At 39.5% G+C, this 25,975-nt stretch overlaps 1 protein-coding gene and 1 long non-coding RNA gene across 3 annotated transcripts in view; one reads left to right on the forward strand and one right to left on the reverse strand.

The window, feature by feature from the left end:
- Positions 1–23,609, reverse strand: part of Zcchc4 (zinc finger CCHC-type containing 4) — a 42,953-nt gene extending 19,344 nt beyond the window's left edge. The window contains exons 1-7 of one of the 2 annotated variants that reach the window (XM_074042514.1): positions 23,446–23,609; positions 22,734–22,852; positions 21,169–21,251; positions 19,524–19,580; positions 7,986–8,261; positions 7,323–7,403; positions 261–333 (exon numbers count right to left, since the gene is read on the reverse strand). In XM_074042514.1, coding sequence (XP_073898615.1) covers positions 261–333; positions 7,323–7,403; positions 7,986–8,261; positions 19,524–19,580; positions 21,169–21,251; positions 22,734–22,852; positions 23,446–23,572 — 816 coding nt within the window. In that variant the 5' untranslated portion in view covers positions 23,573–23,609. The remainder of the gene's footprint in view (positions 1–260; positions 334–7,322; positions 7,404–7,985; positions 8,262–19,523; positions 19,581–21,168; positions 21,252–22,733; positions 22,853–23,445) is intronic. The other variant, XM_020157993.2, reaches the window with a different exon arrangement.
- On the forward strand, positions 21,973–25,454 carry LOC141411003 (uncharacterized). The gene is made up of 5 exons (XR_012435856.1): positions 21,973–22,420; positions 22,505–22,573; positions 22,783–22,911; positions 23,001–23,042; positions 25,097–25,454. It is a non-coding gene; the product is annotated as an uncharacterized lncRNA (long non-coding RNA).
- Positions 25,455–25,975: the final 521 nt, after the last annotated feature.

Consider the following 25,975-nt stretch of genomic DNA (forward strand, 5'->3'; position numbering starts at 1 on the left):
TAAACAACTAAGGCAAAAGGGGCTGGGGCTGTGACTTAGTGGTAAAAGCACCTGCCTAGCAAACCTGAAGCTCTGAGTTCAGATCCCAATCCTGCCAAAAAAGAAAAACAATGTAAAAGGAGTAACAGAATCACTTCTAGCTGCTCAGTAATCATTCAGTAAATGAACAAAAATAAATATCAACAAATGGTAGAAAAATAACAAGGTACTCTTGAATTTGTTATTCTACAATTAGAGAAGTTAATAGTCATAATTCTTACCTTTCCATCAAAGAAATGATGGTTAAACATGTTATAATGGCAAAAGCTATCTTCCATATAAAACTGTGAATACCTGAAAAATAATTCATTACTGGAGTTACTTGTCCTGTCACAGCCATACAATAAATATAATCTGTGGATTACAAAATCACAAGTTATAAAATAAATTTCACCATTCTTCACCTTTTGAAACAGAGACCTCTTTCCAAAAATTTCAAGGAATCTATAATAATCAATATAGAATTTAAATTACTTTCCCATGTTTAGTAAACCAATGGCAAAACTACAGAATACTCATATAAAACAGACATGTTCCTATGGACCAGAAAACTATTAATAAACAAGCAGGGTACTGACTTATGCAACTTAAGCGTGCAGTGGATTGGCAATTTAAATAGATCGCTTATGGTTAATAATTCCAAAGAAAATATGAAATCAACATTTCTGCTCAACAGCTGTTAATTATTTTGCTCTAAAGAAAAGCATTTAATGCAAGGTTTTTCTTGTCTAATACAGATGATCAGTTTAATAAAATATGATTCTCAATATAAGAGAAAAAGAAATGTAGACATTTCATGCTTGCTGAATTACTGCCAGGAAAGAGGGATACTTATTTACTAAATGAACTATTATTTTACTCTTCTATGCCACTTTAAAACATCATCAGAAAGGAATGAGTGCCAGCTTTGAGTATTAACATTGTATACATTTTTGCTAATTATGAGGCATACCACATCGTGAATGGAATTTGCATTTAGTTGACTACTTATAGACCTCAGTTATGTCTATATTCTGACTGCCTGTCTGTATGTCTACCACATTTATGTAAATGGGCCTTAATATTTATGTTGCTAATTTCTGAGTTTTTCACACAGTGTAGACACTTGGTTATCGCGACAGAATTTTGAGCTTTATCTACTGCATTATAAATAATTCACACATGAACCACATTGTCCTTGGAAAGACTGAAAAAGTCAGGGACACACCCTCTTTTATATGGCCTCCTGGACTGAATCATGGCAGTGGCACTTCTTTGCTACTCTCAGTTATCATCTCCCGTCTGTAAATGACCGATCATCCTCAGTGAGTATTCCACACTGTGGCAGCCCTGGTTCATCCTCTTCCAGGTACACTGTGGCTAAGAGCACAGGCTCCACAGTTAGAGGGTCTGCTTTCAAACTTGGGATCGCTCACTTACACACTAATTATATAACTCTTCTGAGTCTCAGTTTCTTCATCTACAAAATGGGAAAAATACTAGTTTCTACCTCATAGAACTTCATAGAGTAAGTGAGATATGTGAGTAAAGTGTTTCATACAATGCCAGTTACATAGTGTATACTGAAATGTTAAGTGCTATTTTTTAATAACAGTCATAAATATTTATATCTTAATGCCCCTAATATTAGAGTTACATTTCTGTTGATCAAAATATAATCTAATGCTATTTCTTCTTGCTCTGTTACCCATTCTTAGTACAGTATCCTTTCATACATATCATTTCATAACATGAATAAGCTTTCATGTTAAGAGCATCACTTAAGATGCTCTTAACATGTTATCTGATTTAAAAAAACATTAATTTGCACTAAAGAAATAAAAGGCTTAGAGAACTTAAAAACACTTATACCACATATTTTACCTTAATGAACATTTCAAAAATCATGGAGGGATTTTTGAAATCCCTGCCATCGGTAAATAAATATATCTTCCTATTTAACTAAAAAAAATGTTTTTTGAGGTAGGGTCTTGTTATGCAGCCCAAGCTAGGCTTGAACTTGCTATCCTCCTGTCTCTGCCTCCCAAGGGCTGGGATAACATCTGTGTGCCGGGTGCCACCACGTTCAAATTTTGAATAACTGATTTTTTAAAAAGCACATCAATATTAGCACAGCTGTGGATCTATACAATTTGAGGGTGTTCTCTCTTGCATTTCTTTATAAGGAAAATACAATTCCCTTTTAATCGAATCTCCAACTTTTCATTGCTTCACAGACACAAGTAATTTCTGAAAATTAAAAAAGAAAATTTGATTTACATAAAACTCAGCACAGCACACCTGTCCACAACATTCTGGGCAGCAGTGTGCAGAGCTAGAGAGAGAAAAAGCCAAGATTTCAGTTCCAAGTCTCCATCAAATACAAACAAGGAAGCATAATTATTCATATTTTAAATTATAAAAGAGAATCACTCATTACTGCCCTCTTAAAATGAAATTGGCCACAAAGAATTGTCCTCTCCATTGAATAAAGCAAACAAAACCAATCAGAGAAGCATGCACTTGAAAACTGCTCAAAAGGACATTCATTTAATTGGCCATTCATTCTCCTTAAATAAGAGTCAGTTACCACGTGTGAAACATGCTCTATCCACAGGAAATGCAATCAAGAGTTGAATAAAATTAGTTCACAAAATGAACCTAAAAAATTCATTTTTGATATAACTTTATTTGGATAACAGTTTGCCAAATAGAGTTTCACATCTTTCATGCTAAAATTAGAACATACAGAAATGCAGCAGAGCAAATGTTAACTTCACATGGTATACCCCGAAAGGATATTTATAGCACTTCTACAAGAAAAGAGGAGTTGAGGCAGTTCTGCTGCCTAGGGCTTAAAAAGGAAACAAGTCAAACTGCAAAAGTAACTACCCAGTGCCCCTCTATACAAAGGAAATAAGTCCTGTTTAACTGTGAGCAATGTGAAGCACTCACTCCAAATACAGGCAATGGCTGAAGCTTGCTCTGGCCGCTACTGTGTTTCAACAAACCAGCTCCTCTGAAAACCTAGTGTTGACCTTCTACAAAAGTGAATCTGTTAGACTCTGTTATCAAAGAAACTAAGCTACAATGTCCCCAAGAGAACACCATCGACTTTGTTTCCAACCCACACACAGAAGTTAATAGACATGAAAAGAAAATAAGCATCAATACAAAGAAATCCCCCCTTATCCACAGAGGATGCATTCCAAGATCCCCAGAAATTAAAGAAGACCTAAATAAATGGAAAACATCTCATGTTCATGAACTGGAAGACTTAATATTAAGATGCTTAATACTCCTCAAACTAATCTAAAAATTCACTGCAATCCCTATAAAAATCCCAGCTGGCTTTTTTTTGCAGAAATTGACAAGCTGATCCTAAAATTCACATAGACATGTAAGAAATCCTAAGAATAGCCAAAATGATCTTGAAAAAGAAAAGCGAAGTTGTAAATCTCAAACTTCCCAGTTTCCAAATCTCCTATGAAGCAAGGTGATCAAGATGATGGGGATCAGCATGACGACAAGACATGGTTTGATGGGACAGACTTGAGAGTCCAGAAATAAATCCATACACTTACAGTCACTTGGTTTCCAATAAGGCACCATGACAATTCAATGAGAAAAGAATAGTCTTTTCAATAAATGATGCCAGAACAGCTGGACACCCACCTGCAAAAGCATGAAGGTGGACTCATACCACATACAAAAAATAGATCAAAGACCTAAATATAAGGGTAAGAATTATAAAAATCCTTTTGAGAAAACATAGATGTAAATATTTGTGATCTTGGATTACATAAATTTCTTGGATTTGACACCTAAAACACAATCAACCAAAGAAAAATGAGAAAAACTGGACTTCATCAAAAGTGCAAAGACAACCAGGCACCGGAGACTCACGCCTATAATCCTAGCTTCTCAGGAGGCAGAGATTAAGAGGATCACAGTTAGAAGCCAGCATGGACAAACAGTACCCAAGACCTTACCTCCAAACACCCAGCACAATAAAAGGGCTGATGGAATGGCTCAAGTGGTAGAGTGCCTGCTTGGCAAGGGTGAGGCCCTGAGTTTAAACCCCGATGCCACAAATAAAAAAAAAAAAAGACAGTTTCTCTATTGGTGGAGTGGCTCAAGTGGTAAAAGCGCCTAGCAAATGTGAAGGCCTGAGTTCAAACCCCAGCACTTCCCAAAAAACAAAACAAAACAAAAAATCCACACACATACACATTTATCTTCTTATGTTTACAAAAGAAAACACTGCAAGAATAAACCTGAAAATGATCAAGGCCACCCACAAGCATTAAAAAAAAAAGTGCAAAGACAACCCACAGACAGGAGAAAATATTTATAAATAATAAATCTGATGAAGATCTAGTATCCAGAATATATTAAGAACTCTCTCAATTCAACGGTAAGAACATAAAGAAGTCAGGCACCAGTGGCTCATGCCTATAATCCTAGCTACTCAGGAGCTGAGATCAGGAGGATAACGGTTCGAAGCCGGCCTAGGCAAATACTTCCATGAAACCCTATCTTGAAAAACCTTTCACAAAAAAGGGCTGGTGGAGTGGCTCAAGGTGAAGGTCCTGAGTTCAAGCCCCAGTACTGCCAAAAAAAAAAAAAAAAAAAAAGAACATAAATAACAAAATACAGTGGGCAAAGGGTCAAATAAACATTCCTGTAAAAAGGTAAAGAAGTGGCCCAAAAGCACATGAAAAAAATACTCAACATCATCAGCCATCAGAAAAATGGAAAACAAAACCACAATGAGCCATCATTTCAAAAAGACAGCAATAGTAACTATTGGCATCTACTACCACTATCTCCTGCGCACAGTGAGGGCTCAGGAACTGGGATGGGCAGTGACTCTGGCCTAGCCAATCAGAGCTCTCCTAGGAGTTGCATGACTGGAGCTCTTGGCTAAGACACCTCTTTCCACTGCACACTGATGCTGAGACTGGATAAGCTTAACACTGCTGGCACCAAAGTCCCCACCAGTACCAAGGAACTATCTGAGGACCCAGGCCCATCTTCAAAGGAAGATGGAGCCCTAACAACATGGTGCAAGGCCTCAGATTGAGAGTGGATCAAGGCCTGCTGTATCCTAAACTCCAGTACAGTGAGCCAATACATTCTTTACATGAACAGGTTTCTAGGACTCCAATAAAACATTCCCAATCAATATGGGTGTCTCCTTCTAACTATATAAATAACCTGCAGCCAGCTATTGATTCAGAAAACTTTTGTGAATAAGGAAGGAAGACAGAGGGAGAAAGGGAAAGACAGAAAGATGAAGAGAGAAAAGGACCATATAAGAAAGGCTTACATATAAGTTCAAAAGCAAAGTTATTTCCAGAGGATATATTAATTTGGAGTTAGACTGCCTGAATTTTGCTGACAGTGGTTAAATTATTCACTTCTTTGAGCCTCAGGTTACTCATCTGCAGGAGCATCTGTCTTACAGAACCACAGTGAAGAAGTTAGGACAAACACAGAAAAATGCCAGCTACTGTTAATACTGACATATGACCCCAAAAAGTAAACTTCTACCTTTAAAAATAATGCATTTATGTTGATAATATTTTAGGCCAGAAATACAGAATTTTAAAAGAGAAACTGATATAGCCATACAAAAATATTAAACAGCCATAAAAGGAATGAAATATATATGCTATGACATGTGTAAGCTGAAAACATTATGCTAACCAGAAGAAGCCAGACACAAAGGTCACATATTGAGTGACTACATTTATACATAATGCCCAGGACAGGCAAATCCATGCAGACAGAAAGTGGCTGTCAGCAATGGTGACTATGAGGTTTCTTTTCAGTGTGACAGAGATGTTTAGGAAGCAGATGGTGGAGATAGATGGTTGCACAACACACTCAATATCCACCAAAAACCTGAAATACAAACTTCAAAATGGTGACTATAAAGTGATTTATTTCTCAGCTTAAAAAAGAACTGAGCTCTCTTTGGAAATAGATCTGTGTTATCATTTTGCCAAAATTCACTCATGTCAAGCAGATGTCAACTGTGTAACTCCTGTAACAAGGTACAGACAATCAACAGGCTAGTCTTGTTAATAAGGAATGAGAAAAGTCCAAGTACTTTCTGAGGAAAATAGACCCCATAAAGTTGACCTAGAAAATCTGAAGAAAAATAAATTCTAAAAGCTATACTTTTGTGTGTGTGTGGTACCAGGGTTTGTATTCATGGCCTACACCTTGAACCACTCCACCAGCCCTTTTTTTGGTAATTTTTTTTTTTTTTTTTTTTTTTTTTTTGAGATAGGGTCTTGCAGCTTATTTGCTCAGGCTGGCTTCAAACTGTGACCCTCCTGATCTCTGCCTTCTGAATGGCTAGGATTATAGATACGAGCCGCCAGCACCTGACTAAAAGCTATACTTCCTAATGTAACATTTTACATTTAAAAAATCTGTCTGCCTTGTTTTTAGGGAAAGAAAGCGTATTTAATTTCATAGATTATCTCCAACAGATACTAAATATTGGCCAGAGTTTATCAGATCTAAATAAAAAACAAAGCTTGATTTCTAGTAAACTGAAGAACATGTAAGAGATCCTAAGAACAAACTACCTTATAAAGTTACCATGAACTCCTGAAAGTCAAACAATTATAGAAACGAGGAAGAATATTTTAACTCTACAGACTTCTAGAGAGAGTGGAGCCACAAGTGCCATCAGTATTGTAAATCAAAGATCTACATCTTCTAATTATCACTGGAAGGGAGCCTGAGTTTCAGCCCTCACTGTCTCAACTGTCTGTACCAACACATCAGATGCATGTGACCCTCAGAGTCTCCCCCACAGCTCTTCTGTTTGCTGGACCTGTCTATCCCCTAGTTAGCATTCCCCTGACTTCTGGCTGCATCCAGGCAAACACTATGCATATCACCTGGTGAAACAAATTTTAAATATGTCTTCTCACACTGCAGAATCTGCAGATGAAACAAAGACCCAGAAACCTGATTAAGCATGAGGTAGTTCAGTTTATCTTTGAACTTAGCACATAAGAAGAAATTCCATTCAATAGGAATTCATCTCTAAGTTCTAAGTCACAGACAACTAGACATATTTACAGAGAAAACTCAGGAAGCACATTAGCAAAAGAGACCCATTGCCCTGTTTGAAATGCTGAGTTCACACAACTGAAAAGGTGCTCATAATCTACAACTACTTCTAAAGTTCACTAAAAAGTTATCACAAATTACAAATAATTAAGAGAAAAACATACAAAGAAACAAAGGACAATAAATATTATATTTTGTAAACCTACCGAAAATCAATATCCAATAAAAGACTTTTAATATTAGACTTCTTGTCTCCTGGTGCTGTCAACCTGATCAGCTCATGCAACCTAAAGCAATTAGTGAAAGCAAATTTAATATGAAATTACAAATGTCATAGACAATAAACAAACAAACAACAAAATCTATCTATGTTTTACTGATATCTCTGTTACTTCAATGAAATACTGAAGAGAATTTAGCAGGGATAACCAAGGTTTCAGTTTTGCAAATAGTTTTAAAAGGGCAGAACTTATCTGAAGTGGCAAAGTCTAATATTATTTTTAAAAAATAAATAAATAGGTCTTGGCCACACATGGTGGCTCATGACTGCAATTGCAGCTACTTGGGAGGTGGAGATTGAAAAGATCACAATTTGAGGCCAGCCAAGAAAAAGGCATTGAGACCCCATCTAACTAACAACAAAAAGCAGTCATGTGTGGTGGTTCACAGCTGTAATCCTAGCTATGCAGGAGTCACAGTAAAAGGCTGGCCCAGGGCAAAAGGCATGAGACCCACCCTAAAAAATAATGAAAGCAGAAAAGGGGTGGGGCATGACTCAAGTGGCAATATGCCTGTCTAGCAGGTGCGATGTCCAGAGTTCAAACTCTTATACTGCCAAAAAAATAAAGACAAGAAAGTACATAACATACCTTGGTGTTCCAACACACAGTACTCTTCTGAATCCAAGGGTGGAAAGAAGATCTACCAAGAACTGACAGCTCCTATCAGCAAACAGATACTGTGCATGTGTCTTCTTGTTTTCCAGTGGGTAAAGGAGCTGACTAGGCCTTCTTAGCTGGGTGACAGAAATATCACCCACCAGGTGATGCTTGCGATGCTCCCCCCAGTCCTCTGGTAGCAGCAACTGCTGACATCTTCGACAGAACTTTCTCTGAGCCAAGGGCAACTCAATGAACCTCAGGTACCTTCAAAACACAGCACAACACCAGGTAGCACAGTTTAACTTTGTTGTTTTAAAGACAATGTATTTCTCTATTTTGAGTATCCAAAATTATCCTTACTTCCTAAAGAGTACTGCATAAAGAAGCAAAGGTAAGGAAAGTCCATAGGCCGTTGTTGGCTAGAATTGATGTCTAGCCATATACTTACCAAGTGGAAAAGAATCAGCAATTTTGTAAGAATTGAGATGCCCCAATTTAGTCACTGAATGAAGATCAATATCTATTTAAGATGTGAATATAATATATTAAACAACTTGGTAGTAATGGCAACTACTAGCTCGTTTAAATTTATGGACAGATGCATGTGCTGTAACTTTGATGTGTTAAACAGTCTGGCTCAGTTGACAGTCATTTTAAATGAGAAATTAAGATCATTCTTCAAGTTCTTATGGCTTACTTAGCAAGAGAAATTACCTCCTAAAAGAAAAGATGTTCCTCCAGCGCGCCTCTGCTCTTAGGAATTCTGATGGAATGACAGAAGCTCACCCCAGGACAGCAGGCAACATTCAAAGCCTTTACAAAGAGTACACTGAACTGGGTGTGATGGTGCACACCTATAAACCTAGCACTGGGGTGGTTGCAGATTTATCAATAGTTTGAGGCCAGCCTGGGCTCCATGGCAAGATCCTGTCAAAACAAGATTATGTTGGATACCCCTTTTGTTTTCTTTCAAATTACCCTGAGATCTGACTTGAAAATCACCACTTTTTTTTTTCTGATTTCATTTTACTAGAGATTATTGAAGGGAGAAAATAAATGAGGTCAGTATGTCTTAAAAGTATGAAATCAGAATAAGAGCACAAAAGAAAAATGAAAAAGGTCACTGAGGACTAAGGATGATCAAAAATGTCTAAGTCCAAGTGTTTAAAGAGTGCACTAAAGGATTCCTACAGTTTGACAGAAATTCAACAGTTTCAATGGAACTAAACTTGTGAACTGCAATGTAAAAACTGTAAACAAGGAATTGAGTGAGTATTAAACCTTTTCCCAGCTAAGCACAGTTTCACTTCAAAGCACCACAGCAGTGCCAAGCAGATATGTGGTGGCTACAGCAAGAAACCAGCAATCCTGCCAGTAAATTGAATGTTTCTGTTTCTATGATAATTATTCCATGACTAGAAAGAAAAAGAAGAGAGCCAGATAGATATCAGAAAAAACTTCTTGGTAATTCACTGGAATGGCAGTTAGGAAAGGGCCCCTTAGGAAAGCAACCTTAAGACACAAAACCAAGTAGAAAGGACCACAGACCCTTCTCAGCCACGGAAGCACGGAATGTCACTATCACCGTTCTTCACTGAAAGTGAAATACTGGAGATTTCCACACCCAGCCTGGACACAGTAACAGAAGCCAGCTTTACCATCCTGCACACCATCCCCCCGCCGCCATTTTAAACAGACAGAATATATGAAGCAACAGCTTTAAGATACTGGACAACTGGTAGCCCAAAACAGGACCCCTGAAGGAAAGGAACAGATGACATGAGCTGACAACTGTCCAGCTTACTACCCATGCAGAGCTCCACAGGGACAGGAAACCCAACAGGGCTTAGTGGACTGAGGTGGCAAACTGAGAAATGGGGAAGGCTAAGGCAGCTACAATTCCAGGCAGAGTACAGGGGGAGTAGAAAGCTGTCTGCTGAGAGAGGAAACGGGTGGTGGTGGGCAGCAAAGCATTTTAAGCTGAGGATTCTCCTCATGTCTTTAACTGAGTACTGATCAGCATAGGTGGTAAAGAAACTATGCCAGGTGTGGTGGCTCATCCTTGTAATCCCAGCTACATGGGAGGCCTGGAGGATTGGAGTTTGAGGCCAGCCCAGGCAAAAAAAGATAGAAAGACCCTATCTCAAAAACAAGCCAGGTACCTGTAATCCCAGCTATGCCGGAGGTGTAGATAGGAGGATCACAGTTCTAGGCTAAAAAGGGCTGGGTGTGGAATAATCACCAGGGTATATGCACAGAGCCCAGAATAGTTTGTCTACCAACAAGCCAAAGTGGCAAAACCTCAAAACACAGAGTACTCTGCCTTAGTAGTGTGCTCTGTCCTGTCTAAAACACTCAAAAACAAGCTGGGTCAGCACACTTTTTCTGTAAAGGATCAGTTAGTTTGCCAGATAGACCCTGTTCGAGAATGCCAAACCACAGCCAGGTCCCAGAACAAAGAGCTCCAGAACAAAGCTCAAAAATACGTAAAGGGATAGAGTATCTAGTGTGGAACAGAGTATCCAGTATACTCAGTCTGTCTAGTGTATGACCAAGTAAGACTCACACTGCCAGCACCCAATCCAAATTACCAGGCAAACAAGCAGGAAAATGTGACCGTGATTATGGAAAAAGACAAAATCAATCCAAGTCAGCTCAGAAATGACCAATGATATTATAATAAGTAAACAGAAACTTATTATAACTAAACCTGTGTGTTCAAGAAGGCAGAGGAAGACATGAGACTGTTAAGTAAAGATACGGAGGGTTGGGGTGGCACTCAGCTGTAGAGCATGTGCTTATTTGCTTATTATCTTATTAGTGAGGCCCTGGCTTCCTTTCCCAGACAAAGGAGAAAAAAAAATTTTTTAAGACATAGTAAACATTTAAAAATTGAAGATTTTTAAAAATTGTCTCAAACAAACAAGAACCCAGAGGGGAAAAGCAACATTTTGATAAGAACAAAGATAAGGAACAAAGGAACAAAGATAAGACTGATATCAGGTTTCTCACTGGAAACAAGGCAATCAAAAAGACAGCCAGCAGACAGCAAAGCCACACCAAGTCACACGTCCTTCCAGATTCCAGACACTCGAGGAGGGATCACTTCCCAGTTCATTTTGTAATGCCAGTATTGCTACAATACCAAAAGCAGAAAGAAAGAAAAACATTATCAGAAAACTACAGAATTAACAAAATTTTAGCAAATCAACATCAGAAATATATTTGTATATCACAACTACTATGGCTTGGATATGAAGTGTCCCCAAAATGTCCACATGTTAAAGACTTGCACCCCAGCTGGTAGATCCAATAGTTGAGAAGTGATTGGATAATGAGGGCTCCGACCTCAAGAGCGGATTCACTGATGGACTTGTCACTGATGACATTAATGGGAACCACTGGAAACTTTGGGAGACGGGCCTGGTTGGAGGAAGCAAGTACCGTAGTCTTGAGGCCAGCTATATCTTATATTCTGCCTTTTCTTTGCGTTTAGCTTCCTGGTTGCCATGAGGAGCAGCCTGTAACACATGCCCTGGCCCCAAAATATTCTGCCTTGCCTCAGGCCCAGAGCATCAGACTCAGGCAACCTGGTATTAAAATCGCTGAAACCAGAAGGCAAAATAAATCTTTCTACCCTTAAGCTGTTTTTCTGGTTTTTTGCTACTTTTGTTTTGTTTCTGAGTACTGGGGGTTGAATTCAGGGCTCCTCACTTATTGGGGAGGCGCTCTACTGCTTGAGCCATGCCCCTAGCCATTTTTGCTCCGGTTATTCTGGAGAAAGGCTTTGGTTTTTTTGTCTAGGCCAACCCAGACTGCAACCTTCCCACTTATGCTTTCTGCTGTAGCTGGGATGACATTTACGCACAACTGCCCAGCTATTAGTTAAGATGTGGTCTTGTGAACTCTTTTGCCTGGGCTAGCATCAAATAATGACTCTCCTAATCTCTACTTCCTGAGTAGCTAGGATTACAGGTGTGAGCCACCAGCTTGTTTCTCTCAGCTGTTTAGTCACAGCAAAAAGAAGTCTGACTAACACAATGATCATGAATGCAAGGTTGCTTTAATGTTTGAAGTCAATCAATAATTCTCCATATTAATAGTCTTAAAAAAAATCATTGCACCAGATGCAGAAAAGAGCAGTTGACAAAACCAAACATCCAATAATGGTAAAGATTCACAAAGTAGGGATAGAAGAAAAACCTGTGGCTAACATCGTATTGATGAAAGACCAAATGCGCTGCCTCTACACTGGGCACAAATCAAAGATGTTCATTCTTACCCTCTCTACTCAACATTCACTAGGATTTCTAACCGCAAAATACAGAGGCTGGTGGCATGGCTCAAGTGGCAGGGACCTGAGTTCCAATCCCAGTACTTCTAAAAAAAGAAAAAGGCATAAATTGGAAAGGAAACATTAAAAGTTCTTTAATCACAGAGGACATAACCATGTATATATAAAGTCCTAAGGAAATCTTCAAAAAAGCTGCTAGATCTAGTAAATAAGCTTACCAAGGCTGAAGAATAAAAGAACAATATATGGATCAACTGTACTATTATTGACTAGTGACAGACAATTAGAAACCAAAATTTAAAATAGTATTAAAAACATGAAATACTTAGGATAAATGTGGCAAAAGATGTGCAATCCCAGTATACTGAAAATTACAAAATATCACAGAAGAAAATTAAAGATGAGTTTGTAACTGGAGAGAGAAGCCATGAAGAAAATTCAGTATTATTAAGATGTCGATTCTCCCAAATTCATCTATAAAATCAACACAATCTCAGTCAAAATTCCAACAGGCCTTTTTGTAGAAACTAAACTAAAACACTCATTCTAAAATTCATATGTGTATAGAAGGACCTAGAATAGTCAGAATGCTTTGAAAATAAAGGACAAAACTAGAAGACTTACACTACCTGATCTCAAGAAGACTTCCCATAAAATCACAATAATAAAAATGATGATATTTATGTATGTATATATATATATATTTATATATACATATATATATATGTATATTATATATATATATATGTTGTGTGTGTGTGTTCATTTGCCATAGAAACAGAACAAAAGCACAGAAAAGAGCCTCAGAAACACGGTCAACTAGCTTTTTACATAGGCGCTGTATCCAGCTAAACATAAGCCCCTGTTCCCCATCAAAGATGTCTACACCCTCATTTAGAATTTTTCAGTACCTTATATGACAAAAGAGACTTTGCGGAACGTGATTAAGTCATAGACCTAAGTCTAGACCTAAAACCACGAAACTTTTAGAAGAAAACATAAGGGGAAACAAAAATACTGGATTTGGGAATGATTTCTTAAACAAGACTCAAGCAAAAAGTATAAAAGAAAAATCATCATAAATTGAACTTTATCAAAACCTAGAACTTGCTGAGTGTAATCCTAGCACTTGAGAGGAGGGGGCAGGAGGATCATGAACTTAAGGCCAGCCTGGACTACATAGGGAGACCCTGTCTCAAGAAAATTTTTTAAATGGCAGGCACAGTCGCTCATACCTGTAATCCTAGCTATTCAGAAGGCAGAGCGCAGGAAGATTGCAGTTCCAGGCCAGCCTGGGAGAAAAAGTTCCTGAGACCTATTTCAACCAATAAAAGCGGGGCTTGGTGGCACATACCTGTCATCCCAGGTAGACAGGAAGCATAAATAAGAGGATGACAGTCCAGGCCAGCCACAGCATAAATGTGAGATGCTATCAGAAAAAGTTAAAAGTAAAAAGGGGCTAGGAGAATGGCTCAAATGATATAGCACCTGCCTAGCAAGCACAAGGCCCTGAGTTCAACTCCCTAGTACCGCCAAAAACCAAACCAAATCGAAAAAAAAGAAAACTATCCCTGTTAAAAAGAGCAAGCAACTGAATAGCACTTTCCCAAAGATAATACACAAATATTCAATGAGCACATGAAAAGGTATGCAACATCATAAACAGAAACCAAAGCCAGAAAACAGTATCGCTTTACAATGGCGTCATTAAGAGACAGATAGCAAGTGCTGTGGAAGACAGGGAAAACTGGAACCTTCGTGTGCTTCAGTGTTGCAGTGAAGCCACACTGGAAAAGTTCAACACCACATGTTGCAGCTATTCAACTTGGAGGAATTTACCCAGGAGAAGTGAAAGCGTGAGTCCATACAAAGACTCACACACGAATGTCCATAGGAGCTTCATTTGTAAATTTCAACCTGTCACCTCGGAAACCTCATGTCTGTGAATCAGGGATAGATATAGATAGCCATATGACGGGAGCTTGCTGGGAAATAAAAAGGAAGTCTAGATGCAGGGATGCCACTCACGGGAGAGGGCTTGCATAGTGCGTAAGTCCTGGGTTCAATCCCCAGCACTGCAAAAAAAAAAAAAAAAAAAAAAAAATAGTTTAAAGACCAGGAAGGGAGAATTAAACACTTATCTTGTCTTTTCCCATATGAACTATAACAAGGCAAGTCAACAGTTGATTAAAGTTCTTCTTTATAGAATCAAAGGTCGTAAATGCATAAATGATCAGATTTTGTGAAGCTTTACAACTGCTAGGCAATAGTCATCAATTGCTGCTTATCGCCAGAAGAAAAGCTGACAGGGGACTTTATAATGGATGCTTTAGGCTGGTTAAAAGCTGCACGTGATCAATCTTAATATCACAAAAGTGAACAACTAGCTCTTATCTGCCACTTGATGTTATAAAAAAGTAGAAGCAGGAAGGTGAATTCTAAAAGATTTAGCCAAAAAAGCTGCCAGTAGCTGCTTCTGGGGAGGGGCAAATGCAGCGGTGGAAACAGGGGTCACAGTTGCTCTCTGTAAAACTCACAGTGTTAGCTGCTTCCACTGCCACAGATAGTTTTGGAGCTCTTTGGGGTGTTTTTCTTTTTTTTTGGTTTGGCAGTACTGGGGTTTAAATTCAAGGCTTTGCACTTGTCATACAGGTGCTCTACCATTTAAACCACACACCCCAACCCTTTTTGCTTTAGTTTTTCTGACAGAGTCTTACATTTATGCCTGGGGCTGACCTCAGACTGAGCTCCTCCTGCCTAGGCCTCTGTGTAACTAGGACTACAGGTATGACCACCACACTCAGCTTATTGGTTGAGATGGCCCAAACTAGTTCAAAACATGATCCTCCCAATCTCCACCTCCTGAGTAGCTGGGATTACAGGTATGCATCACCAGGCCTGGCCCAAGTTTTTTTTAATTGAAATGTAATTCATACACCATTCACATTTTTAAAGTGGACAAATTCAGTGCTTTATAGTATATCCATGAACCTGTGTCACATCACCACAATCTAATTCCAGAACATTTTCATCACCTCAAAAAAAAAACAAAAACAAACAAAAAAAACTCACCCTTCATACAATGTTCCCCACTACTGATCCCCATCTTCTAGCCACACTTACTTTCTGTCTCTGTGAGTTTACCTACTATGGACATTTCACATAAGCTGAATCAAACAGTAGGCACATGTAGATTTTGATTTAAAGACTTTTGTTTAAAAATAAACTGTCTTAAATGTGAGCCAAAAGATGAATGAAGAGACTGCCAAGCCACAGAGTCAGAGCAGAGATAAAGGTAGAGATTCCAGTCATAGTGCTCAGTGGAAGTAAAACACATCCAGAGACCCAGGGAGGGACAGCCAGGGCAAGCAGTCATTTTCCTGTGCTATAAGTCACGGGCCAAAGGACATAACCTAAGACTGAAAAACCAAGGAGAACTATAAGCAATATTCACAGGCATAAAAGTTAACCCTGAAAAAAAATAATCAACTAAAATCATACAGCGATTATAGAGAAAGAAAGACAGGAAGAAGAACTATGCTAAGTCCATCATTTTCCGTTTTTCAGAGGAATTAAGATTTTGATATAGAAAGTTACAAAGGCAACACTAAAGTAAAACACAGAACACACACACAAAAAGAAACACAGGCCATATAATGGAAAGAGAACCAAGAGAAGCAACAAAAATAGGAAGCATATAATGTAGCAAAACTAAGGCCAAGCAGGGCTGTTACATCCATTATGAAAACGGGCTAAATCCACCCATTAAAAGACAGCCAGTCAGACTGGATCACAAAGTAGAATCCACTGCCCTACCTCACCACTCCTAAGATACACAGTTTTGCACATTTTAGCTGGTGCGCTATATGGCATATGGTTGACAATGCTGCCAGATGCACAGACTTGATGGCAGAGACCAATTGTCTGCCACTTGCAATGTGGCCCCAGCACTGTGCACCGCTGGACTCTCAGCCCATGATCATGCATGCAGTGAGGCATCCACACAGAGCAGCCAGTCTCACATTTGCTAGTAAAGAAGTAATGATCACCATAATCACAGACTACATAGGGCCTAAGAAAGGAAGATCCCACACGTAGATGAAGTTGTATCAGATTTCGATACTCAGATATGCTCAAAAGGACCCTCTACCACCCAGAGGAATGCTGGCTGAAGGCAGAAGTTGAAAAACCCTAGAAAGGAAGGGAAAGAAAGTTCAAAGCAATGATGGGCCAATGACAAGATTCACCCACCATAAGGACCTAACTTTATTTCCAAAAGAAGGAAAACAACACTACTCATGATCCCCCACCTACACGATCTGCCTTTGGGCCTTTGTGATTACCTCTTTCCCTTATGTAATTACAAATCACTGTTCAGAAAGTGTTATTGCTAGTTTATTAATTTTTTCTTAACAAAAGATAAACAGACCTAGTGCCTATTTCTCACTTCAGAATTGCAACATAGTCACTCAACAATACTGCTTTAAATTTAACATTCAGACACAAGACTTCTTAAGTTTGGGAGAAAGCACATAAGGATGTGAAGCACCAAGAATTACTCAGCCCCCTCCTTATTCGTATTTACTGCACATACCCCGGGGAAGAGGAAATTCATTCTGCTGTGTGGCTCAGCATGATTCACAAATTGCAGGCTAGCATTTTGAAATGTCATTTTTATTGATCTCCATTTGATGTTCCATTTGCCTTTCCTGGAGTACACAAATTATGTTTATGGCATTTCTCTAATAGCAGACCTTGAAAATCTAACTTTAAATGAGCTCTGAAAAAAACATAACCAAATGAAATATCAACTAAACTAAATTATCTGGATGCACATAAATTAACACTGATTTCAGAATGTGAATTTATCTTCCCTCAGACTTCATAGGTCACAATAAGAATGCAAACACACTACACAATAGAATATTAACACATTTCAAAGCATAAAGGGCAACTAAAAATTACAAGGAAGAGCAAATCTCAGGCACAAGGTGTCAAGCTGTCAACTGAACATCTATGGAGTTCAGAAAGCATGGCTCAAGAGTGAGATTAGAAAAATGAATATCGAATCTTATTCTGTACCCTAGAAATCTGCACAGCACTCCTAGACCCGTAACAACAACAAAAAAAATGGGTAACAGAGGTTACTTTATCTTGCTAGCTACCATCACTCTTTTCTAACAATTTCAAAATTACATTAGTCAATGAAAAGCTCTTAGTACTCCATAATGAGATGAAGTTTGCCTTACAGAATAGGTAAAAATTCAAATATAGTTTAATACTTTCAAATATGGGTTGGGATTTCTTTTTGTTTGTTTGTTTGGCTTTTTGTTTTCTTGAGACAGGTTCTCACTATGTAGTCCAAGCTGGCCTAGAACTTGTGATACTCCTGCCCCAGCCTCCTAAGCACTGGGATTCCAGGCATGGGCCACCGCTTCTGGCTGAAATATGGTTCTTTAATAAGCTAATTTATAAATAAGTTGTTTACAATTAAATTGCCCTCATGAGAAAATAATTATAACCTCAAAAGTGTATCATACTTAGGTCCACCCTAAGAAAGAGCTGCAAATATCAAGGTGAGCTAATTAAGTAATTAAGCTTTGACTTTAAAAAGCCAAAATTCAATAGGACATAAGACCCTTTAAGATAACTTAAAGCATTGCAAATTTTTTGAGGAATGACTGATTTCAAACTTTCACTCTATAGAAAGCATGTAATAAAGTGTAAGAGCACCAATCAGAACATAATGCAGGGTAATCAATGATATTACATTTCAAGAAACTTCATCTTCTACCCATCTTCCAAAACCTGTTCAAGTACCATGTCCTTAAACTGTATTGATTGCTAACGCACAAGTTAGCATTAATGCATCTTGCTCTCCAGAGCACTCAGTCTTTTCTATGAATACAAGATGCTTAACACATTCTTCTCCATCCTGAATAATCCTTACACATATCTCAACTCCACTGCTAGAATTTTAAGGCCTTTTTTTAGCTTCCAACTACTACCTGCAGAATGAACAACTGACTGGATGGTTGGATCCAGGGTAACAAAACCCAAGGTTATGGGTCACAAACAGTTTAAGATGTTGAAAATAATTTTATTACAACATGCTCTCAAGAAGCAGCACCAGACAGATGAAATTAAGGTCCTAAAAAGTAACATTCCGCAAACCCTTTAATACTTCCTATTTTAGCCAGTGTCTTATGTTTTAATTAATATGAAATGTGAATTTCAAAAATTTTTTATCAGGCTGGAAACATAGCTCAGTAATACAATGCACATGAGGCCATGGGTTCAATCCCTTGCACCCTTGCATCCTTGCATGAAGAAAAGATTTTAACCATATTCTGGAAGTAAAGACAAGAACAATGGTTTAGCTCCAGACTAAAATTTTATTATGCAAGGAAATAAAATTACCTGGATTTTCTTAAAGAATGTAATTGAATCACCAATATCCTTAGGTATTACCATGAAAAATGTGGTTATCAGATAAAATTAAGTGATAAGGGCAGAGTACAAAACCAGATCACATTATGACTACAACTCTGTAAAACAAATCCTAGCATAGGGAAAAAAAGCCAGCAGAAAATACTAGAAAATGACCAAGGTTTTGAACTGGCATCAAAAAGCTTTTTGGTTTTTAGAAAAAAAAATGACCAAGGAGATGGGTTGAAGGGAGTAACTTACAGGCAGTGTTTTTCTACCTCCTCAGCTTCAATATTCTATTTTCTCCAATTATGGAAAAAATGGTCATCTCATCACGATCTATCTCTATGTGACTCTTACCTTTCCTTTCCATGTACCTCCTTACGTTAAATCGCTATACCTCACTTACTAATTCCTATTTGCTTTTATGTTTTAAAATTATGCTTTAGAGTAAGAGAAGCGTAAGTTTGAGTCACAGCTCAGCCATTTTCGAAGTACGAAACACTCAACATCGATAAGCCTCAATTTTCTCATCTGAGTAAACTACTTTGGCAGAATTAAATATCACCTCGTGTAGCCAGGGCACCCTCACAGTAATGCTCCATCTACACTAACTCCCTTTGCAACGTTTCCCTTCCCAAGTGAATCCCCAAACTGGCAGTAAGCAGGTATCTCTGATTAAACGCTAGAGTTAAGGGGCAATCAGGTTATCTTAAGATAAGCCTCACCCCTCCAAGGGCTTTAAAATCTATGCAGCTCAGGAAAGGTAAGTGAAACAGACCCCAGTAGTCCTCCACACTTACCGAGAATGAGGCTTTGCAGTCCTGAAGACAGCAGCCCAGGGAGCAGAAGGAATGTCCCTAGAACTGAAAACGTGTCACCAGCAAGCCAGAACTGGGGCTCCTTTGGGAGCTTTGTCCAGCGCATGGAGCACCGTGCCTGAGTCAGGAAAGCAAGGATTCTTTCTTCTGGGGCTTGCTAAACACTTAAATCTACGACTCAATTCCAACCCACCCAAATAAAGCATTGCCAAAGATGCAGATTTTCAAAACAGATGTTACAGATTTCATTATTTCTTTTTTGGTTTAGTATTTCAAGAAACATTATAGTAAATCTTTATGACACTGGATTTGGCAATGGGTTGTTAGCTATGTTACCAAAAGTGCAAGCAACAAAAGAAAAAATTTAATAAACTGAAATTCATCAAAATTAGTTCACTTATGCATCAAAGGATATCGTTAAGAAAGTAAAAGGACAACCTACAGAATGAGAAGAAGGACACGCAAATCACCTATCTGATAAGGATGTAACACTCAGAACATACGATGAACTCTGTTACTCACCAACAAGTCAGACAAGCCAATTAAAAAGGGACAAAGGACTTGAACAGACATTTCTCCAAATGGCCACAGTACATGTGAAAAGACAATCAGCATCATTAGCACGAAAGTGCAAATCAAAACCACAATATGCCACGTCACAACTACTGAGATAACTACAACCAAAAACTAATCATCGGGCTGAGGCCACAGCTCAGTGGTGGTCAATTCCTCGAAATGCAAATAATAGTAAGTGTGGGCAAGGTGTGGAGAAACTCCCGCATGTTGCTGAGAGGAATGTTAAAATGGGCAGCCCTGTGCAAGAGACTGCAGTTCCTCAAAAAATCTAAGCACAGAATTACCACATGGCCCAGCAATGCCTCCTTCTGAGTAGGTAACTACCCAAAAGATTTGAAAACAAAGACTCAAACACTTATGTGTAAGTCAGCGTTCTCTGCAGCATTATTTGCAATGTTCAAAAGGTGGATACAAACCCAGTGTTCATAAATACATGAATGGGTTTAAAAATGTGGTACAGTCACACACGAAAGAAATAAAGTCCTGTCATATGCACCAGCACGTGTCTTGAAAACATTAGACTAAATGCAGATGCTAGACGAAGATGGACAAACACTGCGTGAACGTGAGGAACCTAGAAAACCCAAATTCATAGCAACAAGAAGTAGACTAGAGCTTACCAGGGTTTGGAGGAGTGGAATGAGGAGTTAATGGTGACAGAATTTCTGTTTGACAGGATGAAAAAGTTTGGGAAATACAATGGCAATGTTTGCCCAACATTGAAAATAAATTAAAGCCAGTGAATGGTACACTTAAAAACTATTAAAATGGGCTGGAGGTGTGACTCAAGCAGTAGAACATCTGCTTTGCATGTGCAAAAGCCTGAATTCAAATCCCCAGTCTCACCAAAAAAAATAAGATTAAAATGATAAGACTTATGTTTATGGACATGTACACACACACACACACACACACACACACACACACACGGGGCAAGGGAGGAGAGAGTCACAATAAAAATAAATGAGCAAATGAAACTAAATTTAAAGGAACAGGAAAAAAAACAAAGAAATATTACAAGAAACAAAACAAGGAAAATGAACACCAGTACCTTTCCACACACTGCCTTCGGGACAGTGGAGGTTGACAGCTTTGGTTATGAGCTTCTCGGGCAGCAAGTCTAGCTTCTGATAACTGAAAGAAAGTAGAAAAGCCAATTTTTGTTTGTTTTGAGACAGTCTCACTATATAGCTCAGGCTGATCTTAAACTTGCAATCCTCCTGCCTCAGCATCCAGAATACTGGGAGTGCTGGGATTACAGGCATGTACCACCACACCAGAAGTTTGGGTTCTTTTGTTGTTGTTTTGTTAGTTTTGTTTTGCGTGCTGGGGAGGGTACTCAGGGCCTCAGGCCTTCTAGGCAAACAAAACCCATTTAGCAAACTATCCAATGTGTTACCGTATAGAAAAACTGGTACCACATTCTGAGATCAGGGAGCAAGAAATTCAAACAATGTTATAAAAAGCACTCACTGGGGTGGGAGGAGGGGAAGACTGGGAAAATTCCCTAGTGGTTTAAAACAACACCCACATATTAAAGCACTGGAAGATTTTAAGAGACTGTGCTCCAATAAACCTAACAAAGCTGAAATTCTCCAAAGCTTTCAGAAACTTTAATTAGAATTGAGTCCAGGAGGACGTAAAGCTCACATCTATATCTCAAAGCACCTTCATCAGTCCTGCGTAGTTAAACAAAGGATGTTCCATGCAAACATCAAAAAAAGCAGTTTCTCATACTTCCTGGGATGAATATGACCTAAACTCTTTTGAGAGAAATCTATACAGCATTTGTATATGGAATGCTATGAACTCAATGTTTAGGTCTATTATGGTTTAATATGAAATGTCCCCCACAGGCACGTGTTGAACTCTTAGTCCCCAGCTGGTAGCACTATTTTGAAAGGTGGTGGAAACTGTACAACACAGGGCCTAGCTACAGGAAGTAGGTCACTGGAGGCATGATTTTGACCGTGTATCTGGTCCTGGTCTCTTCCTCTCGCTGCTTCCTGTCTACCATGAACTAAGACCCTTCTCTGCCACATTTGTCACAGTAACCAAAAGTCCAACATGGTGTCCTCACCCAAAATTCCTATTTTGAAGCCTAACCAGATGAGGATAGAGCTCTTGTGAATGAGCTTACTGCTCTTAAGAAGAGTGCTCCTTCCCACTGCCCTCTCCTCCCCCACTTCCTCTCTACACGAAATAAGACACAATGAGGACAGTCATCTGCTAAGCAGGAGGCAGCCCTCACAGACACTGCATCTGCCAGGATCTTCATCTGAGGCTCCCCAATTTCCAGAACTGTAAGAAATAAATGTCTGTTGCTTAAGCCACCCAGTCTGTCATATTTTTTTTATATTCATTCCCCCATCGTGTTCTTGTTATAGAAACTGGAGCTCCATAACTCACGGAGGATCAGTCACCCAAAGCCAACATCCAAGACATCACTAATCAGAGTAAGTTCAAAGTATTAACTCCAGTCTCCAAATCAAAAACCAGTATCTTCACCTTTCTTAAAATATTTATCTCATATAATGCTCAAATGGCAAATGTTTTTGTTTTAGACATTCTCAGTAAAAGATACATTAAACAATATGTATTCAAAAAATGTCATACCTTTTCATCTTCCCATTGAAAAAAATTACAATCTTTTCTATCTCTACAGGCTGAGCAGGCATAAAACCTCCGTGTTTCTTCCTTTCCTTGGCTCACCTTTACAAACAGAAGAGTGGGTCCTAGTTCCATAAGGGGAAAAAGTATGTCAAACAGTGGTCATCTGCATCAAGTTCTTTCAGTACGTTCAATAAAACTTGCTTAGGCTTTACGCAGTTTACCGTCATGAAATGCACCTCTCTGATACTTTTTTTCTCACTCAACATGCAGGCACCGGCCAGTTGGAAATAATCTTCGAAAGCGCACGCTATTGTGAGTATATTGTGAATGCAACAAGCCTGGGTCCCGAGAATAAACAGAGGGGACGCGTCCTTGCTATTCTTTTTCTTTCTTTCTTTCTTTTTAGATAGGACAACAAAACGGACATTTGGGGGGGGTAAATTCCCAAAGACTTGTCAATAGGAATTGACACCACGCATTCCTGCTGCCCCGCCCCCCCAAGCAGAGACGTCACCGCCCTCGGGCCAAAGTCACAGCAAGGGGTTTCTCGATAAGTTGAAAAAACAAACGTCCTGGGAAGTGGGCGTTTTCTAGGCATCACATATGGTGAGGAAGAGAGACTGAGAAAAACCCTAAAAACCCTAAAAGCCGAAGGCACGTAAGGGGCAACTGTCGCCTCTGTCACCAGTCAGGCTGAGCCCAGACCGCGACCCACCGTGAGGGCAAAGCGGGGCGGCAGCGGCCGGGTCGGAAGGAAACACCACCTCCACTCCCGAGCTGCCCTGGCGCCCCGCGGTCCCCTCGGCCTCCCCGGCTTCCACGCTGTCCCTGGCGGCCGCCATGTTCCCGCCGCCGTCCCGAAAGCCTAAATCGGAACCGAGGAGACTGAGAAAGAGCGCCGCCGCGACCCGCCACGGCCCACAGCGCCCCCGCGCGTCGGGGAGGAGCCGCGGCGGAGGCCACGCCCCGAAATCTAGTGCCTGCAGGCCTGGGGTTACTCCTAAGTGGTGTCCCGGGATGGGCCTGCTTGTTGCACCTGTTCAAAAGTTCACCTGTAGCTGCCTTTCCCACTTCAGCACCTGTAAGCCCCTTTCTTTCATAAGAATGTAGCCAGGAGATGAGATGAATCTTTGGAACAAAGATATGGCCAGATTGTAGGTCCAAAAGGGAGCAGTCAACAAACAGTTGAAATGGCTGGCACAGCTAAAATAACTGAAGCAGCTGTAGCAGCCATCTGCTTTTGCATCTAACTCTTGCACAACAGTTATAGTTGTACATTATAATTGCATACCCATTGATGGAAAGAAAGTAATAAAAGGGCCCGGCTTGCGACAATATGATTGTCAAATAGAAAATACCACCGAATGTACAATTTTTATAACTTCTGGTTTAAACCTACTTTGGCAAGGTTGCAGGGTAGGAGATAAACATACAAAAATCAATTGGATTTCTATATATCAGGAATGATCACATGAATGCTAAAATTGAAAACAGAATACCATTTACAATTGCTCAAATAAGTGACGTGTGTGTAAATCTAACAACCTATACAGGACTCATGAATGGACAAACTACAGAATTCTGATGGTAAAAAAGTCAAGGAAGATTCTAAATAAGTGTAGAAACATACTGCGGTCATTATTTAGAAGCTATGACACAGCAAAGATGTCACTTCTTCCCAGGTTTATTGCAAACAGGCTTCATGCAGCTTCTGCCAAAATCCCAGCCAGATATACACAATATAGATGATAGTATTCTGAAGGAGCCTCAGTGGTGCAATTGGGTAGCATGAGGTACTTACATGAAATGTACATGGGAAGACAAATTAATCACAAAATAATTTGAAAAAATAATAGAGTGAAAAGAATCAATCGATCCAGTTTCAAGAAACAGGTGCGTGGTTGAAGGTGAAAGAGTCAAATATACCCTCACGGTATTTAAAAAACTGGTGCCTGTGCCAGTTTAGCACGACACATCACTATGGTATGTTAACTTAAAAATATCGCTTCTGTCCATTCTCACCTGGGCAATAGTTCCACTGACATTCTGCACCCGTGGATCTGGGTCTTTGAGGTCAGTGCCTTTTTTATGTTGTCCAGCTCGAGGCTCCAGAGAATTTTATCTGTAGCTCTTCATCTTTAGAGAGATTGGGAACTTGCTAAACTCATGCATGATGATTCTTTGGGGAATTGGATCTCAAGACTTAATTATTCAGTCACATTAACATTTATTTAAAAACTGTTTTAAAGTTGTGCTATACCTACAGATTTGTGATAAAAGACTGTTTAGAAAATTTACTATTGAATTCATGAAACCATATCACCAGAAATAGCTACTGAAGCTGTATTTCCTTTCTCTCTTTTAAGTCGTGCAGATTCTGTGGGGCGACCTAGATAAGCAGCCAAAACCAAGATGGACCTGCAGCCTTTACAGGTAAGAAGGCCCAAGAGGGCTAGTGACGTAGCTCGGGGATCAAGCAGTCATCTAATGCCTGAGTCCCAGGGTTCATCCCCTGCACAGCACCCACACAAAAGAGCACAACAAAGTTAATCCAGAGAATGTAAGTGAGTACCTCATACTGCAAGAAAGCATACCTCAGGATGGAGGCGTTCAAACAGAAGGTAACATCCTGGGTTTGATTCCAACCAAGCACACACACACACACACACACACACACACACACACACACACACACACAAGGCAGAAAAAAAATGGATTTCAAAAAGAAGGCAATTCTCTTTTCTAAGATAACTTGGGCGAGAAAAAATTCTCACCTTCTATTTACAGAACCATGCATTGCTTGACAACAGGGATAGGTTCTAGGAAATGAGTCAGCAGGTGATTTTGTTGGTGAACACCATGGAGTGGATTTACACAAACTAAGAAGGCTATGACATCACCAGGGGGGACTTAATTTTATGGGACCACCATGTGTGTGTGACTCATCAGTGACTGGAACGTCATTGGGAAGTGTGTGACACCCTGTGGCAAATAGACTGTGTCGAGTATTTGCTGAGGGGTCGTGATTCTGAACCGTAAGTCATCAGTGTTTCCTTTTATGGCTCAGTAGTGTTTTTAGCTCATAACGGAAAACCCCAGCCAGAGCCGCGCTGAGAGACCCAGGATTCTAAGAGACATGGAGTGAAAACAGGCCCCTGGAGGCCTGGGCCCAGGACAGGCCTTGACCACATGTCCACCACCCAGAGTGTGATCCAAGGGATGCTGATACCTGCGTGAACTAAGCA

The sequence above is a fragment of the Castor canadensis genome, chromosome 9 (assembly GCF_047511655.1).
Source record: "Castor canadensis chromosome 9, mCasCan1.hap1v2, whole genome shotgun sequence".
In the NCBI taxonomy this organism is placed as follows: domain Eukaryota; kingdom Metazoa; phylum Chordata; class Mammalia; order Rodentia; family Castoridae; genus Castor; species Castor canadensis.